The sequence below is a fragment of the Pollachius pollachius genome (genome assembly GCF_949987615.1).
Source record: "Pollachius pollachius genome assembly, chromosome: 13".
NCBI lineage: Eukaryota > Metazoa > Chordata > Actinopteri > Gadiformes > Gadidae > Pollachius > Pollachius pollachius.
In genome coordinates this window covers 3,415,365-3,432,953 of record NC_136946.1, presented here as the reverse complement: position 1 = coordinate 3,432,953, position 17,589 = coordinate 3,415,365, and the positions used below count along the sequence as shown (strand labels likewise).

General features: G+C 46.4%; 2 protein-coding genes across 2 annotated transcripts; one reads left to right on the top strand and one right to left on the bottom strand.

Annotated features, from left to right (window-relative positions):
• Positions 1–1,574: 1,574 nt before the first annotated feature.
• LOC307084829 (exostosin-1c-like) lies at positions 1,575–10,176 on the top strand (the record flags this gene model as incomplete). The annotated part of the gene is made up of 8 exons (XM_079749330.1): positions 1,575–1,601; positions 2,737–2,869; positions 3,337–3,455; positions 4,488–4,583; positions 5,196–5,282; positions 6,186–6,346; positions 8,545–8,716; positions 9,991–10,176. 8 exons carry the CDS (start codon positions 1,575–1,577, stop codon positions 10,174–10,176), a joined length of 981 nt encoding a protein of 326 aa, XP_079605456.1.
• Positions 10,177–11,394: 1,218 nt separating this feature from the next.
• lypc (ly6 domain containing, pigment cell) lies at positions 11,395–17,311 on the bottom strand. The gene is made up of 3 exons (XM_079750166.1): positions 17,244–17,311; positions 14,620–14,739; positions 11,395–13,558 (listed from the first exon to the last, which is right to left on the bottom strand). The coding sequence occupies exons 1-3, from the start codon at positions 17,293–17,295 to the stop codon at positions 13,347–13,349; spliced, it is 384 nt and encodes a 127-aa protein (XP_079606292.1). The 5' UTR covers positions 17,296–17,311; the 3' UTR covers positions 11,395–13,346.
• Between the last annotated feature and the right edge of the window lie 278 nt (positions 17,312–17,589).

The window sequence follows — 17,589 nt, the reverse complement described above, 5'->3', positions numbered from 1 at the left end:
GGAACATATTCCTGGCACTGCAAGCTGAGGCCCGAGCCAACATATCCAACAATAATAGATCCTCAAGTGTCCTCAGATCGGTAGATTCGGCGTTCACGAGCCTTGGCAAAATAAAGGGAAGTGTTTTTACTCGTCTGATGGTCACTGTGGTCGACCAACTGCTTTCAGCTGTCGTTTTTAAACCCACTGTCTGCTCTGTTCTGTTGTGGCCTGTTTCTCTTCTTTGAATGAAAGCCGAAATGCGGGCGGCTTATGATGAACTTGGAGGCTATCTCTTCTAATTAAGATAAAGATACTTCTGAGTCGGAGAGGACTCAAAACAAAAGAAAGAAAGCTCAAGCAAAGACTGGATGGGCGGTGAGACATGTTGGTGGGAGGGGGGGAACCTTCGCCTCAGTCCCGCTGCCAGCAGGTCACCCAACCGAGGGGAGGGTTTTTTTTGCACCGCGGTGTCGAAAATTGAAAGTCTGGCAGCCCGGCGATGCATGGACGACTGCGGGGTTTAGACGAGATAAGGATGGAGAGGCTCTGGTGGGTTGCGATAAGCTGCTTATATATATACATACAGACAGAATGCAGAGGGGAGAGCCGACTCCCCCGAGACAGCTGTGCAGTCAGCCCGAGACCGAGGTCACGGGAGTCCCGTCGGCTTTTTAGAAAACGGTCCCCTCGCTCGGTGCGGTTACACTGCCACCTGGTGGCTAGGAAGTGGCAACTGCTGTGTTGCTTTTTTTTCGATTTTCAGAACCTCGTTTGGTTGGGGATATCTGCTGTAAATAAGTGCTTGCCTGGGAGGGAGAGGTGATTGATGATGGTTTCTCGTGCCAGGACAAGGTGCGTCCATATATTAGCGCTCTTTGGTGGAGGTAGTGTTTAGAGGTGTCTCGCAGCTTGTGTTCAGATCGCAGGGGAAGTAATTGTTCTTTAATTTGTGTTCTTGGCAGGGGATGAGTCTAAGTGGGCGGGCTCCTCGGAATCCACTCATAGACACAGAGGAAGAAGCCAAGAGGGAATGAAATTTAGACAAAACCCAAACACTAGAAGAAAATTAACAAAAGAAAAAAATATTGAAAAAAGTAAATTATAATGGGGACTGCATTAGGCCTATTATGCATTGTGAATTAATATTAAACCTATAAGTATTAGTAGTCTAGTAAAGGTAGCATTGGTTCTTATCGCCTATAGTAGCAGTAGGCCTAGAAATTGTATATTTATTTAATATTACTTTACTAAAAGTAATATTCATATTTTTTCTGTTTTGTTAGATTTATGGACTGACCAGGAGAAGTCGAAAGTGTTACACCTAGTATAAGTAGTCTAGTAAAAGTAGCATTAGTTATAATAGCCAAGAAGTAGTAGTAGTATTAGTAGTAGTTGTAGTAGTAGTAGTAGACTTTGTGTATCACCCTGAGTTTAGCTTCACCAACTCATCACACAACACTGGTTTTCAAAATCAAAGCATCTAACCCTTATTAAAGGTTAGACGCTTTTATTTCGTCAAATCCCCCACACACAAAACCCCACCCAGTAAACCGCGTCCTGTCCTCAGCCGTGTTCCTCAGGGGTTCAGTAGAATGACCTCTGTGCCCGGCCTGTTCCCAGTGAACCCACAACATCTGGCCAGCCAGCAAACACCTCCTCAGAGTGGCTGCTGTTGTGCGCACACCGTGGCCTAGTTCCACCGCCGCTCAGGACATTATGCAGGCCAGGAGGACGTGTCGTGACCTGCATTGTTTGGCCGCCCGCTCGTTAAGCACCAGGGAGCAATTAGCGGCTTAACGAGAGAGTGAAGAAACAAACGAGGTCGGGCCGGCCGAGGTTGAAGGAGAGTAGGGGCTGAGCGCGGGATTAAGGGAGATGATCTGCTCATCACCGCCGCTGTTGTCAGGGCCGACCAGACATATTAGTCTCGCTCCTTAAACTGATCTCCTCCCATACTCACCCTGCCCAACCTCCCTCCTCTGCCCTCTTTTCTCCCCACCTTCCTCCTGTCTCCTCTCCTCTCTCTTCCCCCTCTCTCCTCCTCTCCTCCCTTCTCTCTCCCCTCCTCTCTTTCCCTTTCTCCTCCTTCACCCCTCCTCTCTCCCTCTTCCCTCTCCCCTCCTCTCTCCTCTCCTCTCTCTCCCGTCTCCTCTCTTTTCCTGTGTGCTCCTTCCTCTGTCCCTTTGGCTTCTCCTCTCTCTGTCCTCACCCCCTCCCTCCTTTCTCCTCTCCTCTCTCTTCCCCCTCTTTCCCCCTCTCCCCTCCTCTCTCCCCTCCTCTCCCCACCTCCCCCCCTCCTCTCTCCCCTCCTCTCTCCCCACCTCCCCCACCCCCCCCTCTCTCCCCTCCCCTCCCCCTCCTCTCCTCTCTCCCCCACCCCCCCCCTCTCTCCCCTCCCCTCCCCCCTCCTCTCCTCTCTCCTCTCCTCTCTCTCCCGTCTCCTCTCTTTTCCTGTGTGCTCCTTCCTCTGTCCCTTTGGCTTCTCCTCTCTCTGTCCTCACCCCCTCCCTCCTTTCTCCTCTCCTCTCTCTTCCCCCTCTTTCCCCCTCTCCCCTCCTCTCTCCCCTCCTCTCCCCACCTCCCCCCCTCCTCTCTCCCCTCCTCTCTCCCCACCTCCCCCACCCCCCCCCCTCTCTCCCCTCCCCTCCCCCTCCTCTCCTCTCTCCCCCACCCCCCCCCCCTCTCTCCCCTCCCCTCCCCCTCCTCTCCTCTCTCCCCTCCCCTCCCCCTCCTCCGCTCTGCTCTCCCCCACAGATCATTAAGGACAGAGTGTTCTCCCACGTCTCGAGGAACAAGTACATGTGGAACTCCCAGCCGGGGGGGCTACTGGTGCTGCCAGAGTACTCCACGCACCTGGCCCACTTCCCCTTCTTCTTCCTCAGCCTGGGTAAGAACCGCCGCTCCGTAGGGACGGAACCCTCCACTGAACCGTCCTGTAGGTAGGGGGCGTGATACCGAACCGCTCCTCCACTGAACCGTCCTGTAGGTAGGGGGCGTGATACCGAACCGCTCCTCCACTGAACCGTCCTGTAGGTAGGGGGGCGTGATACCGAACCGCTCCTCCACTGAACCGTCCTGTAGGTAGGGGGCGTGATACCGAACCGCTCCTCCACTGAACCGTCCTGTAGGTAGGGGGCGTGATACCGAACCGCTCTTCAACTGAACCGCTCTGTAGGTAAAGAACTTGCTGCTGAACCACTAGCCATGTGTTTGTATGTTTGCACTACAGATGCTATAATCTCTCTCTGTCTTGTTCTCTCCCCTCTCTCTCTCTCTCTCTCTCGTTCTCGTTCTCTCTCTCTCTCTCTCTCTCTCTCTCTCTCTCTCTCTCGCCCTCTCTTTCTCTCTCTCCAGGGGTCAGCCCGGGTCATGAGTTCACTGCCGTCATCCAGGCTGTCTCCCCATTGGTCAGCCAGTCTCAGCCAATCATGAAGCTGCTGCAGGTGGTCTCCAGGTCCAAGTACTGCTCCCAGGTACTGCCCGACACGCCACCCCCCCCCATCCTATTGTGTCATTACCGCGGCGTGCCCTCGCCCCCGCCCGAAGGGGTGGGGCTTAACCATGGCGGTCAAGGTCATGGTGTGACAGGTTGCCATGGCGATGGGAGGAGAGGATTCATGTCATTATGGATGATCCAGGTCTAAGGCTTAGATTGCCCCCCCCTCCCCCCCAGGCTCTTAATGACTCTAGTAATATTGGGTTGGCTTCAGTTATTCTTCGTGATACAAAGTGTTTCCTCCGACGGTATGTGTAAATAGGACACTGCAAACGCTCTGGTTTTCGAGAACATGTTTTTGAGAACAAACACGACTCTGCATAGCCTTCACACTTCACACTTACTGCATGTTGTACGTCCTTGCATTTAAAAATAGTACTTAGCATTGTGTATCATCTCATCCTAGCTATCTTTGTTATACACGGGGAATGGGTTGACCTAGCGATTGTTAGTGCCCGGCACTTGGTTCTATGAACATCCTTAATGTAGCGACAGAGATATATTGTTGTTTCTCTTTCTTCTGACAAAATGTACTTATTGTAAGTTGCTTTGGATAAAAGCATCTGCTAATTGCCCTAAATGTAGCATGTTAAACAGAGTGTTTTCGTGGTGACTCCAACATTGACTGCGTGGTTTCTGGTGCTCAGCCTCACTTTTAAGTCGCCATGGATGAAAAGCTTAACGTCACCTCAAAACGTCAGGATAAATGACACCTGACTGAGGAGTCTGATGTTTCCGTGGTGCTATAGCGCCCCCTACGGGACGGCCGTGACCATCTTCTGCCGTTCCTAATCGTTCCACCAGCATTAAGTGTTTAAGTGCTTCAATTACTACCAGCACGCCAAGTAATGGAACCTTTGACCGCGTCGTTTCCGAGACACCGCCGTTTTGGCAAAAATAGACCGCTGAACACTTAACCAAGGACCCCCTAGCGAGCCCTATGATTGGTTATCTCGTTAACGAGTCTTAACAAGCCTTAACGCGAAACACCTGTGTGCCCTCCTCCCAGATCATCATCCTGTGGAACAGCGAGAAGCCGCCCCCCTCTCGCAGCAAGTGGCCGCCCATGCCCGTCCCCCTCACCGTGACGGACGGCCATAGGAAGGTACCCCACTGACCAATCACAGCCTTTCACACGCACACACATGCACGTGCACATACGCAAGCACATACGCAAGCACACCGCCGCCACCAATCTGCACCTAACATCTGTCTGTCTGTCTGTCTCTCTGTCTGTCTGTTTGTCTTTCTCTTGTCAGTCTGTCCATCTGTCTCTCTCTCCGTCTGTCTGTCTTTCTGTCTCTCTGTCTGTCTTTCTCTCTGTCTGTCTGACTGTCCATCCATTCGTCGCTGTCTCTCTGTCTTTCTGTGTGTCTGTCTGCCTGTCCGTCTGTCTGGCTGCCTGTCTATCCCTCTCATGACATCGCTAGTTCTTTCTCAGTCACTGTTTTCTTCTTCTCTCTTTTTGCCTTGTGTACAGTTCTGTAGCGTCTCACACTTTGCACTGTCAACCTTTGTCCTCTATTAACTGACTTCTCTCCCTCTCTCTCTCTCTCTCTTTCTCTCTCTCTCTCTCCTCCTCCTCCCCCCCCTCTCTCTCTCCCCTCCTCTCCCTCTCTCTCTCTCTCCCCCCTCTCCCCCTCTCCTCCTCCCCCCCCCCCCTCTCTCTCTCTCCCTCTCCTCCTCTCCCCCCCCCCCCACCCTCTCTCTCTCTCAGACGACCAGCCGGTTCTTACCTCACGTTTCCATAGAGACAGAGGCGGTGCTGAGTTTGGACGAGGATACGGTCCTGATGACCAGTGAGGTGTGTTTCTGTGTATGTGTGTGTGTGTGTGTGTGTGTGTGTGTGTGTGTGTGTGTGTGTGTGTGTGTGTGTGTGTGTTTGTGTGTGTGTGTCATCAATCACGTTTGGCTCTTCAGGGATGCATAACATCAACAAAACACTAAAGAACATTTATCATCTGAGTGTGAAATGTAAAACAGGAGAGCATTGTGTAGCGTTATGCGTTGCTTTGTGTTCCTGTCCTCTCTACGTGTGTATCTACTACTCCCTTATTAGGAGTGTTTTCAAACTTTTTAAAGGGATTTTATCAAAATGTGGTCATGTGTAATCGCTAACATCGAACCACAGGTAATGCATTTAAATGTGTGTGTGTGTGTGTGTGTGTGTGTGTGTGTCTGTGTGTGTGTGTGTGTGTGTGTGTGTGTGGGGAGTGGTTCAAATGAGGGCCAAGGGATCGATAACAGCTTTTTAATTGTTCTCCAGAATGCTTACAGTAAATCTTGTCTAAGAGAGAGGGAGGGAGGAGAGGGAGGGAGGAGAGGAAGGGGAGAGAGGAGAGAGGGGGAGGAGAGGAAGGGGAGATGAGGAGAGTGGAGGAAAGGAGAGAGGGAGGAGAAAGGAGAGGGAGAGAGGATAGGGAGGAGAGATGAGGAGAGTGGAGGGAAAAGAGAGTAGAGAAGGGAGAGAGGAAAAAGTGAAGAGTGAGAGCGAGGGGAAAGAGAGAAGAGATGGTGATGTATGAGAGTTGGGGGGAGAGGAGAGATAGGGGATGGAGAGAGTGGAGGGAAAAGAGAGAAGGGAGATTGCAGAGGACAGAGGGTGGAGCGAGGGATGAGGAGCAGAGGGGACAGGAGAGGACCAACATGGCCGCCCTCTTATGTCTCGATCATCTCTAAGACCGGCTCGATGTCCGTCTGTCCTCAGGTCAACTTCGCTTTCCTGGTGTGGCGGAGCTTCCCCGACCGGATCGTGGGGTACCCCCCCCGGAGCCACTTCTGGGATCCCCTAAAGAAGGGCTGGGGGTACACCTCCAAGTGGACCAACGAGTACTCCATCGTGCTCACCGGGGCCGCCTTCTACCACAGGTAGTTCATGCTAGGAATAGACTAGCATGTAGACAAGCTAACTAGCACGTAGACAAGCAAACTATCATGCAGACAGGCTAACTAGTATGCAGACAAGCTAACCAGACCTTTTACCAGGAAGCATATCTATGTTCCCCAGGTCCTATGTTCCCCGCTTTGTATGTGACCGGGGAACATAGGACCCTGTGAGCAAATCTTTTTTTCATAGGATGGTAGGGGCAAGTACCGCCTTTTTCGCCTCTGATTCACCTGTGATCGGTTAGAATGTCTCTCCTCCGATTGGTTATGGTTAGGGTTAGGTTTAGGGTTAACCCTCACCCTAACCCTAAACCTGACCCTAACCCTTTGCACCCGCGAAAATAGGACCTGGGGAACATAGGGATGACCCCTTTTACCACAGGTAGCGTAAGCTAGGAGTAAACTAGCATGTGGACAAGCTAACATGACCTTCCATCACAGGTAGTGCACGCTATCAGTAAACTAGTATGTTGACCAGCTAACCTGACCTTCTACCATGGTAGCGGACGCTAGGAGTAAACTAGCATTGAGACAAGCTAATGTGGCATTATTTACCACAGGTAGCGTACACTAGGAGTAAACTAGCATGTGGACAAGCTAACCTGACCTACTACCACAGGTAGCGGATGCTAGGAGTAAACTAGCATGTAGACAAGCTTACCTGACCTTCTACCACAGGTAGCGTACGCTAGGAGTAAGTTAGTATGGAGACAAGCTAACATGACCTTCTACCACAGGTAGCGCACGCTAGAAGTAAACTAGCATGTAGACAAGCTAACCTGGCCTTTTACCACCAGTACCGTAAGCTACAAATAAACATACATATAAACAAGCTAACCGGTCCTACAAACGAAAACAAGTAAACAGATAAACAGCAAACATAATATACTTTTACACATAGTATATACCTTATTCTATGTTTGTTGTGTGCGTGTGTACTTTACATTTACCAAAATGGGGGCCAATCTCAGAATTTAAATGGTTTTGTAGCTGAAGGATACACTAAGGCTGTTAGGAATGTGAAAAACATTTTAATGGCAGCATAATAATATCGTCTTTAACTATCAAGCCTAAGACCACATAAAAACATTAAGGCACAGACAACTTCAACACACTGTCATAGAAAAAGAGACATGGTGGCGGTTTCTTTACAGTAGGCCTGCGTTTGGAATCCCAGTGGGGGATAAACCAGTTAACCTGCCCCAGATACATCTCATTAGCATAAATTACACCGTCTCCAGTCGGCACTGGTGGCTTCTGGGGGAGAAGACGCGCACGGCCGCTGGAAACCGCTGGAAAACGTGGCTCATTTTCAGTTTAAATAAGAAAAAAAATGGACTAAATTCAACTTACACTATTAGAATTTAACCCATTTAATTGTATTACAATTTAAATAAATTACGAGATCATCGCAGCTGCAGTTCACTTTCGTTGTACGTCCAAACTAAAGTACCCCCCCCCCCCCCCCCCCCCCCCCCCCAACAAAGAGCGAGAAGACGTGTGGTACAAATTATGAATGTTTCTAAATATAACCGCGCGGTCAATTATTTACCCATCACTTCCTATGTATGAAGCTAGCCCATTAACTTACATTAGAACACCATTAACTGCCAGCCAGCGTTAGCCTGTTACCACAGAGAGAAAAACAGTCTAGGAATCAGAACCAGGCCAGATACTCGATGTTGGCGGTAAGCGGCTTTCACACATGACATTGCTTTGTCATGTGTGACTCCTGATGGATAATTTTGTGGTACTCTTCGCTGTCACTAATTCACCAACAAGCCACTATTATTCAGGCTGGCTCCTGTAACGATTTCCTATTTGGTATGTGGTTTCGTTAATGTATCTGCAACATCCTCTAGTCTCATATTTTCCCACTGCCGGTCGTGTCCGGGACTCGCTCTCGTCAACCCGGACTTTAGTGACACCTAGTGGTTAAACAAGAACCTGCAGCAGTAGGCTAGTAGTAGTACCGTAGGCTGTTTTATATACACAGGATAATCGTGCTTTAACAAACTCCGCCTCCAGCAACATGATTGGTCTAAACTAATTTGAAGTGAAAGAAAGTGAAACCGGTCCGCCAGCTTTGAGCTCGTCTACCCTCTCCTTTGTACCTGGTGATGTAACACAACACAACGTCTGACACCATGATGTAACACAACGCAACGTCTGCCCCCCAGGTACTACCACTACCTGTTCACGCACTACCTGCCCCCCTCCCTCCGCACCCTGGTGGACACCACCTCCAACTGCGAGGACATCCTCATGAACTTCCTGGTCTCTTCGGTAACGCACCTGCCGCCAATCAAGGTGGCCCAGAGGAAGCAGTACAAAGAGCTGCCCAGCCCCCAGGTGAGCTCACGGCCAATCAGGAAACCGCTAGCTCAAATCGAGCGATCTGATTGGTTCATAGCCTCGGTACATAGGACATTATGCCACATACCACTGTTAGTTATGTCTAATGACTTTTAACTATTCACAAAGTTAACGTTAGCCTTGCAAGATGCGACTGTTAGCCAACAAAGGAGGTTAGATAAAGCCAAATAATGAAATCGATGTAATGTGGCGTTATACCAGTAGTGTGTCTGTGACTTTCGTATTGCAAATGCCCACTCAACTCGGAACGCACTCCAGAAAAAAAACTGAAACTTAATATATTCATCCCCCTTTCTGATTAAAAATTATGTGTTGCAGACACTTTACATTACCAATGTGGATGTGTCTAGGTTGTCTTTTATAGCCTGCGTATGTTTCCTGTTTTTTTAATTGTGTTTATGTTTTTATGTTGTGTTTTTCTCTGTTTTTAATGCGTCTTTTAGCTTAGGTGCTGCCTTTCTTGGCCAGGGCTCACTTGTAAAAGAGACTACTGTCTCAATGTGACTACCCTGGTAAAACAAAGGATAAATAAAAAATAAAAACTTTGAGAGCGTTTTACACCACGGCCTGTCATGTGCTTTTGCTTAAATATACAACAGCCTACTTAGAATGACCTCATGATCATCAGACACGTGTTTATTAGACTCGATGACTCAACCAGGGAGTATCTTTTCATGACAATGAAGCCAAACTTCACCGCGGCCAAAATGTTTTCTCTCCTTCCTCTCCTTTATTTAGTGTTGAGATGTGCTCCGTCTGATGTTACTATTATGCACTGACCCTGCACTCTCTCTCTCCCCCTCTCCCCCCTCCCTCCCCCCCTCTCTCTCTCCCCCTCTCCCCCCTCCCTCCCCCCTCTTTCTCCCCCCTTTCCCCCTCCCTCTCTCCCCCTCTTTCTCTCTCTCTCACCCCTTATCGCTCTCTCTCCCCCTCTCCCCCCTCCCACCCCCTCTCTCTCTCTCCCCCTCTCCCCCCTCCCTCCCTCCCCCCCTCTCTCTCCCCCTCTCCCCCTCTTTCTCTCTCTCTCTCACCCCTTATCGCTCTCTCTCCCCCTCCCCCCCCTCTCTCCCCCCCTCCCCCCCCCTCTCCCCCCTCCCTCCCTCCCCCCCTCTCTCTCCCCCTCTCCCCCTCTTTCTCTCTCTCTCTCACCCCTTATCGCTCTCTCTCCCCCCCCCCCCCCCCTCTCTCTACCCCCTTATTGTTCTCTCTCCCCCTCTCCCCCTTTCCTCCCCCTCTCTCTCACCCTCCAGGGTACTAAGGCCGGCCCCTGGGTCAACCCCGAGCACTTTAACCAGCGGCAGGAGTGCGTCAACGCCTTTGCCAGCTGGTTTGGTTACATGCCGCTGGTCCACTCCCAGTTCCGCCTGGACCCGGTTCTCTTCAAGGACCAGGTGTCCGTCCTCCGCAAGAAGTACAAGGACCTGGAGAGGGCCTGAAAAGGGCGGGAAAGATGGCGGGGAAAAAACGCAATCCCAACTGACTTTGTTGTTTGTTGTTCAAAATGTCCGCCCGCCGGCAAAATGGACGTTTGGGTTCAAACGGACGGGATGTTGCTTTCTGAAGTCCCTCCCCCTTGTTGAGGACGGGCAGTGGGGAGGGAACGTAAAGCGAGGCTTAGCTGATCGTGAGTTTGTTCTCGGACCGCGGGTGAAGTACAATCAACGGAATATCGGACGGAATCGAACGCAGCAGCACCAAGGCCAGGAAGAGGCGGAGCAACGGTTAAGAAACTGTCGTGGTCGCAGTGACGTGGCGCTCCGTGGCAACGGCGCAACCGCACCAATGAGCTGGGAGCGCTAGCTCATCTCGGGGAAGAGGGAAATCCCAGGGCCCTGATTGGTCCTTGGTGAAATCCGAGGGCCGTGATTGGTCCTCAGTGTGTCGCATGGCTCTCAATGCTGGTGTGACGGAGAGCGCCCCGATTCACACCTCTATGCTAACTGTAAAGACAAAGACTAATAATAAACTATTTCTAAATGCAAATGAAACACGATGTCCTGGTGATTTGTTTTTGGAAAGTGAAAAGGCTTTATTTGAAATAGTTATACATGGTTTTAATCCTCATTACCTATCCTTAAAGGGGAATTCTGGTGTAAAATGGATTTGGGATATGTTTTGTATGATAACGAGTTGAAACGTTTGTTTTGGAGCACAAAAACCGCATATAGACACATTCTTCAGTTGGCTGTTTTTAGCCAATTCTATCAAAACACTATAAACTTGGAAGGATGGGGGCACTGTTTATGGTAAAAACTAAATCGCTATTTTAAAACACTTAAAAGGCCAAAAGTAGCCCGACACTTCTTTGGTTGTATAATAAGGGTCTTACCAAATAAAACAAGGCATTGAGAACTTTGTAAGTGTACAAATTGTTTATTATATAGGACATTTTATACACATAATACCATCAGTTGATCACCCGTCGACGCCATTTAGTTTTTAAGACTCGATAAGTAGATTGACGAACACAGAGCGTGTGTGTTGCTGACGGATGTCATAATCTCTGTATTCGTCAATCTACCTATCAAGTCTTAAAACAAAATGGCGTCGACGGGTGATCTACTGATGATATTGTGTGTATAAAATGTCCTTTATACTAAACAATCTGTACACTTACAAAGTTCTCAATGCCTTGTTTAATATGGTAAGACCCTTATTATACTACCAAAGAAGTGTCGGGCTACTTTTAGCCTTTTAAGTGGTTAAAAATAGCGATTTAGTTTTTACCATAACCAGTGCCCCCATCATTCCAAGTTTATAGCGTTTTGATAGAATCGGCTAAAAACAGCCAAATGAAGAATGCGTCTATATGCGTTTTTTGTGCTCCAAAACAAACGTTTCAACTCGTTATCATACAAAACATATCCCAAATCCATTTTACACCGGAATTACCCTTTAAGGTTATCCTTAGATGAGACCCTTAGTTAAGTTAAACATTGTTAATCTGATGTCACTTTTGGGGTCTTGAGTTATTGACACATTTATGCTATTTTACGCAGAAATATTTTTCTAAAATCAAGATCAAAAACATTTAGGAAACTAAAAGTGGTGCCATTGATGGCCTTAGCTGTACGTACAAAAAAATTGCTTTCAGAACTGTATGTTTGGTACCGTCCCTGAGCCATGACACCAAGACACTTTACTCATAAAAAACATTAGAAACGGAAAATACTTAAAGGTGTGCATAGATGGGGAGTTTCTATTGGTGGGGTTTGACGGTTTGGTTTTCAGTTAGGGTTGGGTTTAGGGGTTACTATGGCGGGGTTCGAGGGATTGGTTGTCAGTGCTAGGGTTGGGGTTAGCCTCGCAGCTGCAGTCGTTACTGACAATCAAATGTTAAGCTGAAAAAAAAAAAACGCAACAGTGTGCTTCTGTACTTTTTCACAGTTTTGTTAGATATTTCTGGGGATTACCCGGGTTATCTTATTTTATAACCCGGGTTATAAAATAAGTCACATGTAAAAAAAGCCTGGGACATATTAAAGGGGTAGTTCGGAATTTTGGACATAAGGCCTGATTCCCCAGTTAGCCTTGGTGTTCTTTATCATTGGAGACAATTTTCAACACATTTCATTCAGTCCTTCCAGTTGCAGAGTTTGCTCGTGCTAGGCTAGCGCACGGCAACCGGCAATACTAGTCTGCTAATAAAACAGTCTTACCCGCTCCACAGTACACCCGAGGTAAATCAATTATAACGCCAGACTATGGATGTAAATGTCTGTGTTGATAGAATAATGTTAGAAATAAAACTAACCTCGCATCGCATGAATCATCGCAATGCAAGGTTAACTTGGGAATCAGGCCTTATGTCCAAAATTAAGAACTACCCCTTTAAGTCCTAAATTTTAGTTGATAACCAAGTCACAGTAAACGGGTTAGCTGCATGTTTTAGAAAATTACAAGTCATGTGTGTTCTCTACGGAAGCGCACCTGGGAAAATAAACCCTGCTCTGTTTTTTCTGATCTAACGACATAATTATCTCAGAATTCTGAGAAAAGTTTTCATGGCAAAAAACATCTTGCTGTTTCTCTGAATTAACGAGATACCTCAAATGCCAAGAGAATCTCTCATTCACCTAGGATCTCTATTTCAGATAACCAAACATGTCCCGCCTATAGAGTTCAAGTTTTATTTTGGATAATGTTTGAGGCATCCGGATACAGACCCCCCTACTTTAAATGACCTTTTGGGGGGTCAGGCTGATTAGCTGCAGTACTCCAAGCATCTCTTGGAGTACTGCAGCTAATATATTATATCAGAATTCTCTCAGAATTCTGATATAATAAACTTGTTAATTCAGAAAATAGCCTATTTATTTGTATCCATTAAAACTTTTTTTATAAGATAATTATGTTAATTTAGAAAAATAAGAGCAGAATTATTTTCTCAAGTGTATGCATGACCTATCCTTAGTCTTCATATATAAGCTGTTTCTGCCTTGAAATATTGCAAAAGCTTTCACACTCTAGCATCAATTTCTGTTGATATTATTTTTTACACACACAGTAATACCCAATAATAATGGGTAGATGAAGGCGGGGTCAACGTATATTATTCTCTCAGTCTTATAGACAGGGAGAATTACATCCTCAATCCTCTGAGGAGTCAGACCAGCAGGTGATAGAGGAGCGGCAGCACACACAGTACCGCCGTTCGCCACGCGAGGGCAGCAACGGGCGGGGCGCTGTTGCATAGGTCGGTGTCGCAGCACACGTTGCTGTAGTTGAAGTTGTATCCAGCGGTTTGTTTCTGGCCGCTCCGACCGCACTGGGTCGGGATGGTGCAGCTCTTCTCGTAGATTTTGATTCCGATTCCACCTACATAACAAAGTACAAACCAGAAAGACAGGCGTACTGACTGTTATTATATTTGCGTTGATTCAATTGACCCCATTTCTGTAAATGATCAAACTTGGATTGTGCGGCCAGGCCAGGAACTGTACTTTACTTAATTAAAGTAATTTGTCATTATCCAAATTAATATGTATGTCGATGTTTGTCACAGCAAACAAAGATACCACTGAGTTTGCATGTTGTGATCCATTGGCTAGAAGCTGCGGCGTTCAACACGCAGGGCTATTTATAGATGTAATTTGATGGGATGGATGGCAGCACCAGATTAATTAGTGAATGGTACTGTGGTGGAGTCTGTCGCATCCTCAGGCCTCTGGTGGCTTTCAGGGCAGGAAAGAGACAGTAAACAGTATAGTGATGAACAATTCTACATCATCCAGTTGAGTTTCAGTGTGCTACCTCTGGCGTACAGTGGTCCAAAAGCTTAAGAAAATAACTTTGTTAACAGCTGTAATCTATCTGTCTTCCATCTCTCTATATATAACTCAATCTCGTTCTGCCTCTGTATTTTGCACTCTGACATTCTGTGTGCGTGTCTGTGTGTGTGTGTGTGTGTGTGTGTGTGTTTCCATCTCTGTCTCTTCATTTTAATGGAATTTATCTCCCACTCTCATTCTCTCTTCCGCTATCCCACTGCCATTATCTCTTTTGCTCTCTCTCTCTTCCGATATCTCTCCCTCTATTTCTCCCTCTCCCACTCCCATTCTCTCTCTCTCATTCTCTCCCTCCCACTTTTATTGTCTTTTTCTGATCTCCCTCACTCTTATGTTCTCTCTCTCTCTCTCTCTCTCTCCCTCCCTCTTTCCTCTTTGCTCCCTCTCTCTTTCAGAGTGAACCTCTGGTGCCCTCTCACAACTCTTCCATGGGCGGTGCCAGTAAGTCACAGCTTATGGTTAGCAGCTAGCCCCTAGCCTTTGGTGCCCTCGGTAGTGCTGGAAAGACACAGCTAGCGGCTAACGGCTAACCTCTGGTGCCCTTGTTTGGGCTAGCAAGACACAGCTAGCAGCTAACGACTTACGGCTAACCTTTGGTGCTCTCGGCGGTGCTGGAGAGGCAGCGCTGGCCCGCGGGACACTCCTGGGGGAACTGGAGGCAGTCCATGGGCGAGATGGCCGGGAAGAGGCAGGCATAGCACCGCAGACCCCCTACAGTGAGAAGGAGGTACAACGCTTACCTATGCACCAGGTAGACACTCACCAATCAACCAAGCTACTAGCTGCTATTGATACTGTTTCTAGGTGACCAATATCCAAACATGTATAAGGGGAGGGTTATCACAGAACACAGACGTTTGAAGGAAAATATGATTGATTTGTGAGTTGAGCGCAGATTAGTGTAGCGACACACCCCGTGAACCCATACTTTCATGGGGTGTGAAAGTACAGGTTCTCGGGCCCATGGGGGCCGTTCAAGCCAAAACCTAACCCTAAAACCAAACTCAAACCCATCCCAAAGGAAAACCCTAACCCTTAAACTAAACCCTGAAACTTACCCAAAGGGAAAACCCTAACCCTGAAACCAAACCCTATAAACAGAAACCAAACCTATCCCAAAGGAAAACCCTAACCCTTAAACCAAACCTTCCAACCAGAAACTAAACCCTGAAACTTACCCAAAGGGAAAACCCTAACCCTGAAACCAAGCCCTATAAACAGAAACCAAACCCTGAAACCTGTCTCAAATAGGAAAGCCTAACCCTAAAATCAAAACCCAGAACTAAACCAAACCCCTGAATGCCATCCTAATATCATTACTCAATAACTGAACCCTAGTACCGTAGCACTATTGCTAACAATATTCTAACCATAGTGATCTTTTTGATCAAATAGCTGTTTTTTCATGGAAATGTCTGCTGATTAGTGTCTAATGACTATCTTGTGACTTGTGCTTTTCACATAACCAAAATGAAAGAGAAACACAGGCAGCAATATTAAAAAATATAAAACACAACAGTATGCAGTACTGGCTCAATCATATGTATTCATATTATATATCATGGATATGAGGTCATTTGAACCAGGGGTTTTCAAAGTATGAGGGAGTGAGCCCCCCCTCAGAGAACAAATTTCAGCTGAGCCCCCCCCCCCATTTTTTTTCTAAATCCCTGTGTTTTGAAAGATCTTTTAATTATTTTACACATTTTAAAGATCTCTGATCATATCTTAAACATCTCTGATCATATTTTACACATTTTAAAGATCTCTGATCATATTTTTTTTTTAACATTTTTGACACATTTTAAACACATTTGTGAAACATTCGAAACATCGCGCCTCACAGTTTGAAAACCACTGATTTAAACAAATAAGTGCTTCTACCTCCAATACTTTTCATTTTTTTTCCTTTTTTTATATTATCGAATTCAATACTTAAGTGGGAAGCTTTGTACTGTTTCTTACCCAAAGGGAAAACCCTAACCCTGAAACCAAACCCTATAAACAGAAACCAAACCTATCCCAAAGGAAAACCCTAACCCTTAAACCAAACCTTCCAACCAGAAACTAAACCCTGAAACTTACCCAAAGGGAAAACCCTAACCCTGAAACCAAGCCCTATAAACAGAAACCAAACCCTGAAACCTGTCTCAAATAGGAAAGCCTAACCCTAAAATCAAAACCCAGAACTAAACCAAACCCCTGAATGCCATCCTAATATCATTACTCAATAACTGAACCCTAGTACCGTAGCACTATTGCTAACAATATTCTAACCATAGTGATCTTTTTGATCAAATAGCTGTTTTTTCATGGAAATGTCTGCTGATTAGTGTCTAATGACTATCTTGTGACTTGTGCTTTTCACATAACCAAAATGAAAGAGAAACACAGGCAGCAATATTAAAAAATATAAAACACAACAGTATGCAGTACTGGCTCAATCATATGTATTCATATTATATATCATGGATATGAGGTCATTTGAACCAGGGGTTTTCAAAGTATGAGGGAGTGAGCCCCCCCTCAGAGAACAAATTTCAGCTGAGCCCCCCCCCCCATTTTTTTTCTAAATCCCTGTGTTTTGAAAGATCTTTTAATTATTTTACACATTTTAAAGATCTCTGATCATATCTTAAACATCTCTGATCATATTTTACACATTTTAAAGATCTCTGATCATATTTTTTTTTAAACATTTTTGACACATTTTAAACACATTTGTGAAACATTCGAAACATCGCGCCTCACAGTTTGAAAACCACTGATTTAAACAAATAAGTGCTTCTACCTCCAATACTTTTCATTTTTTTTTCCTTTTTTTATATTATCGAATTCAATACTTAAGTGGGAAGCTTTGTACTGTTTCCTTCTAGTATTTTACCAACTAGACTTATTGGATACAAAAGCATAGAATACTGACCTGCCTAGGTTAGCAACACCAAACTCTACCTACTCTCAGTGACTTTAGGAAGAACTTTGTGAAAGAGGCGGAGTGCCAGCCATCCTCCGAGATTTGAAACCCCTTTTATGATCCGTCTCCAGATTTCTCCTCTTCTTACTGTCCAGAATGCTTTTTAACTAAATTTATGTTCCACAATGAACAAAGTATTTTTGATTTGCAGAACTTCAGAGTGCCACGCCGTTAACAACCAATACAGTTATTATCAGGGAAGTAACGTATACACATTACTTTAGCATATCAGCTTACATACCTGCCAAGGGGAGACAACAGAGGAGCCAGAGGATGATCTGTGAGCGAGACATGATCCTCCAGGTTGGTCTTCGGACTGTGAGTCTAACTCATCTGAGCTCAGACCTCTCTCTCTCCCCCCCCCCCCCCCCCCCCAATCAGATCAGCTGGTCTACTTCAGTTTTTCTTGTGTTTTCCTCTTTCACTCTGTCACTCTGTCTCTGTCTATCTCACAGAAAACGTGTGGTTCAGCATTAGTTTATTCCGCAAAAAAGACCCAAGCTATTAAGCTATTTCTAGAGCATTCTAGAAGTTCCAAAAGAAGACTTCTAGAATGCTCTAGAAATAGCTTTAACGGTACACATTCA

Excerpts from the sequence above, each read along its gene's own strand:
- lypc (XM_079750166.1), bottom strand. The coding sequence starts at position 17,295 with ATGTCTCGCTCACAGATCATCCTCTGGCTCCTCTGTTGTCTCCCCTTG. Across the intron at positions 14,740-17,243 it reads CTGTTGTCTCCCCTTGGCAG|GGGGTCTGCGGTGCTATGCC; the intron begins GTATGTAAGCTG and ends TTCTCACTGTAG. Across the intron at positions 13,559-14,619 it reads CACCGCCGAGAGCACCAAAG|GTGGAATCGGAATCAAAATC; the intron begins GTTAGCCGTAAG and ends TTTGTTATGTAG.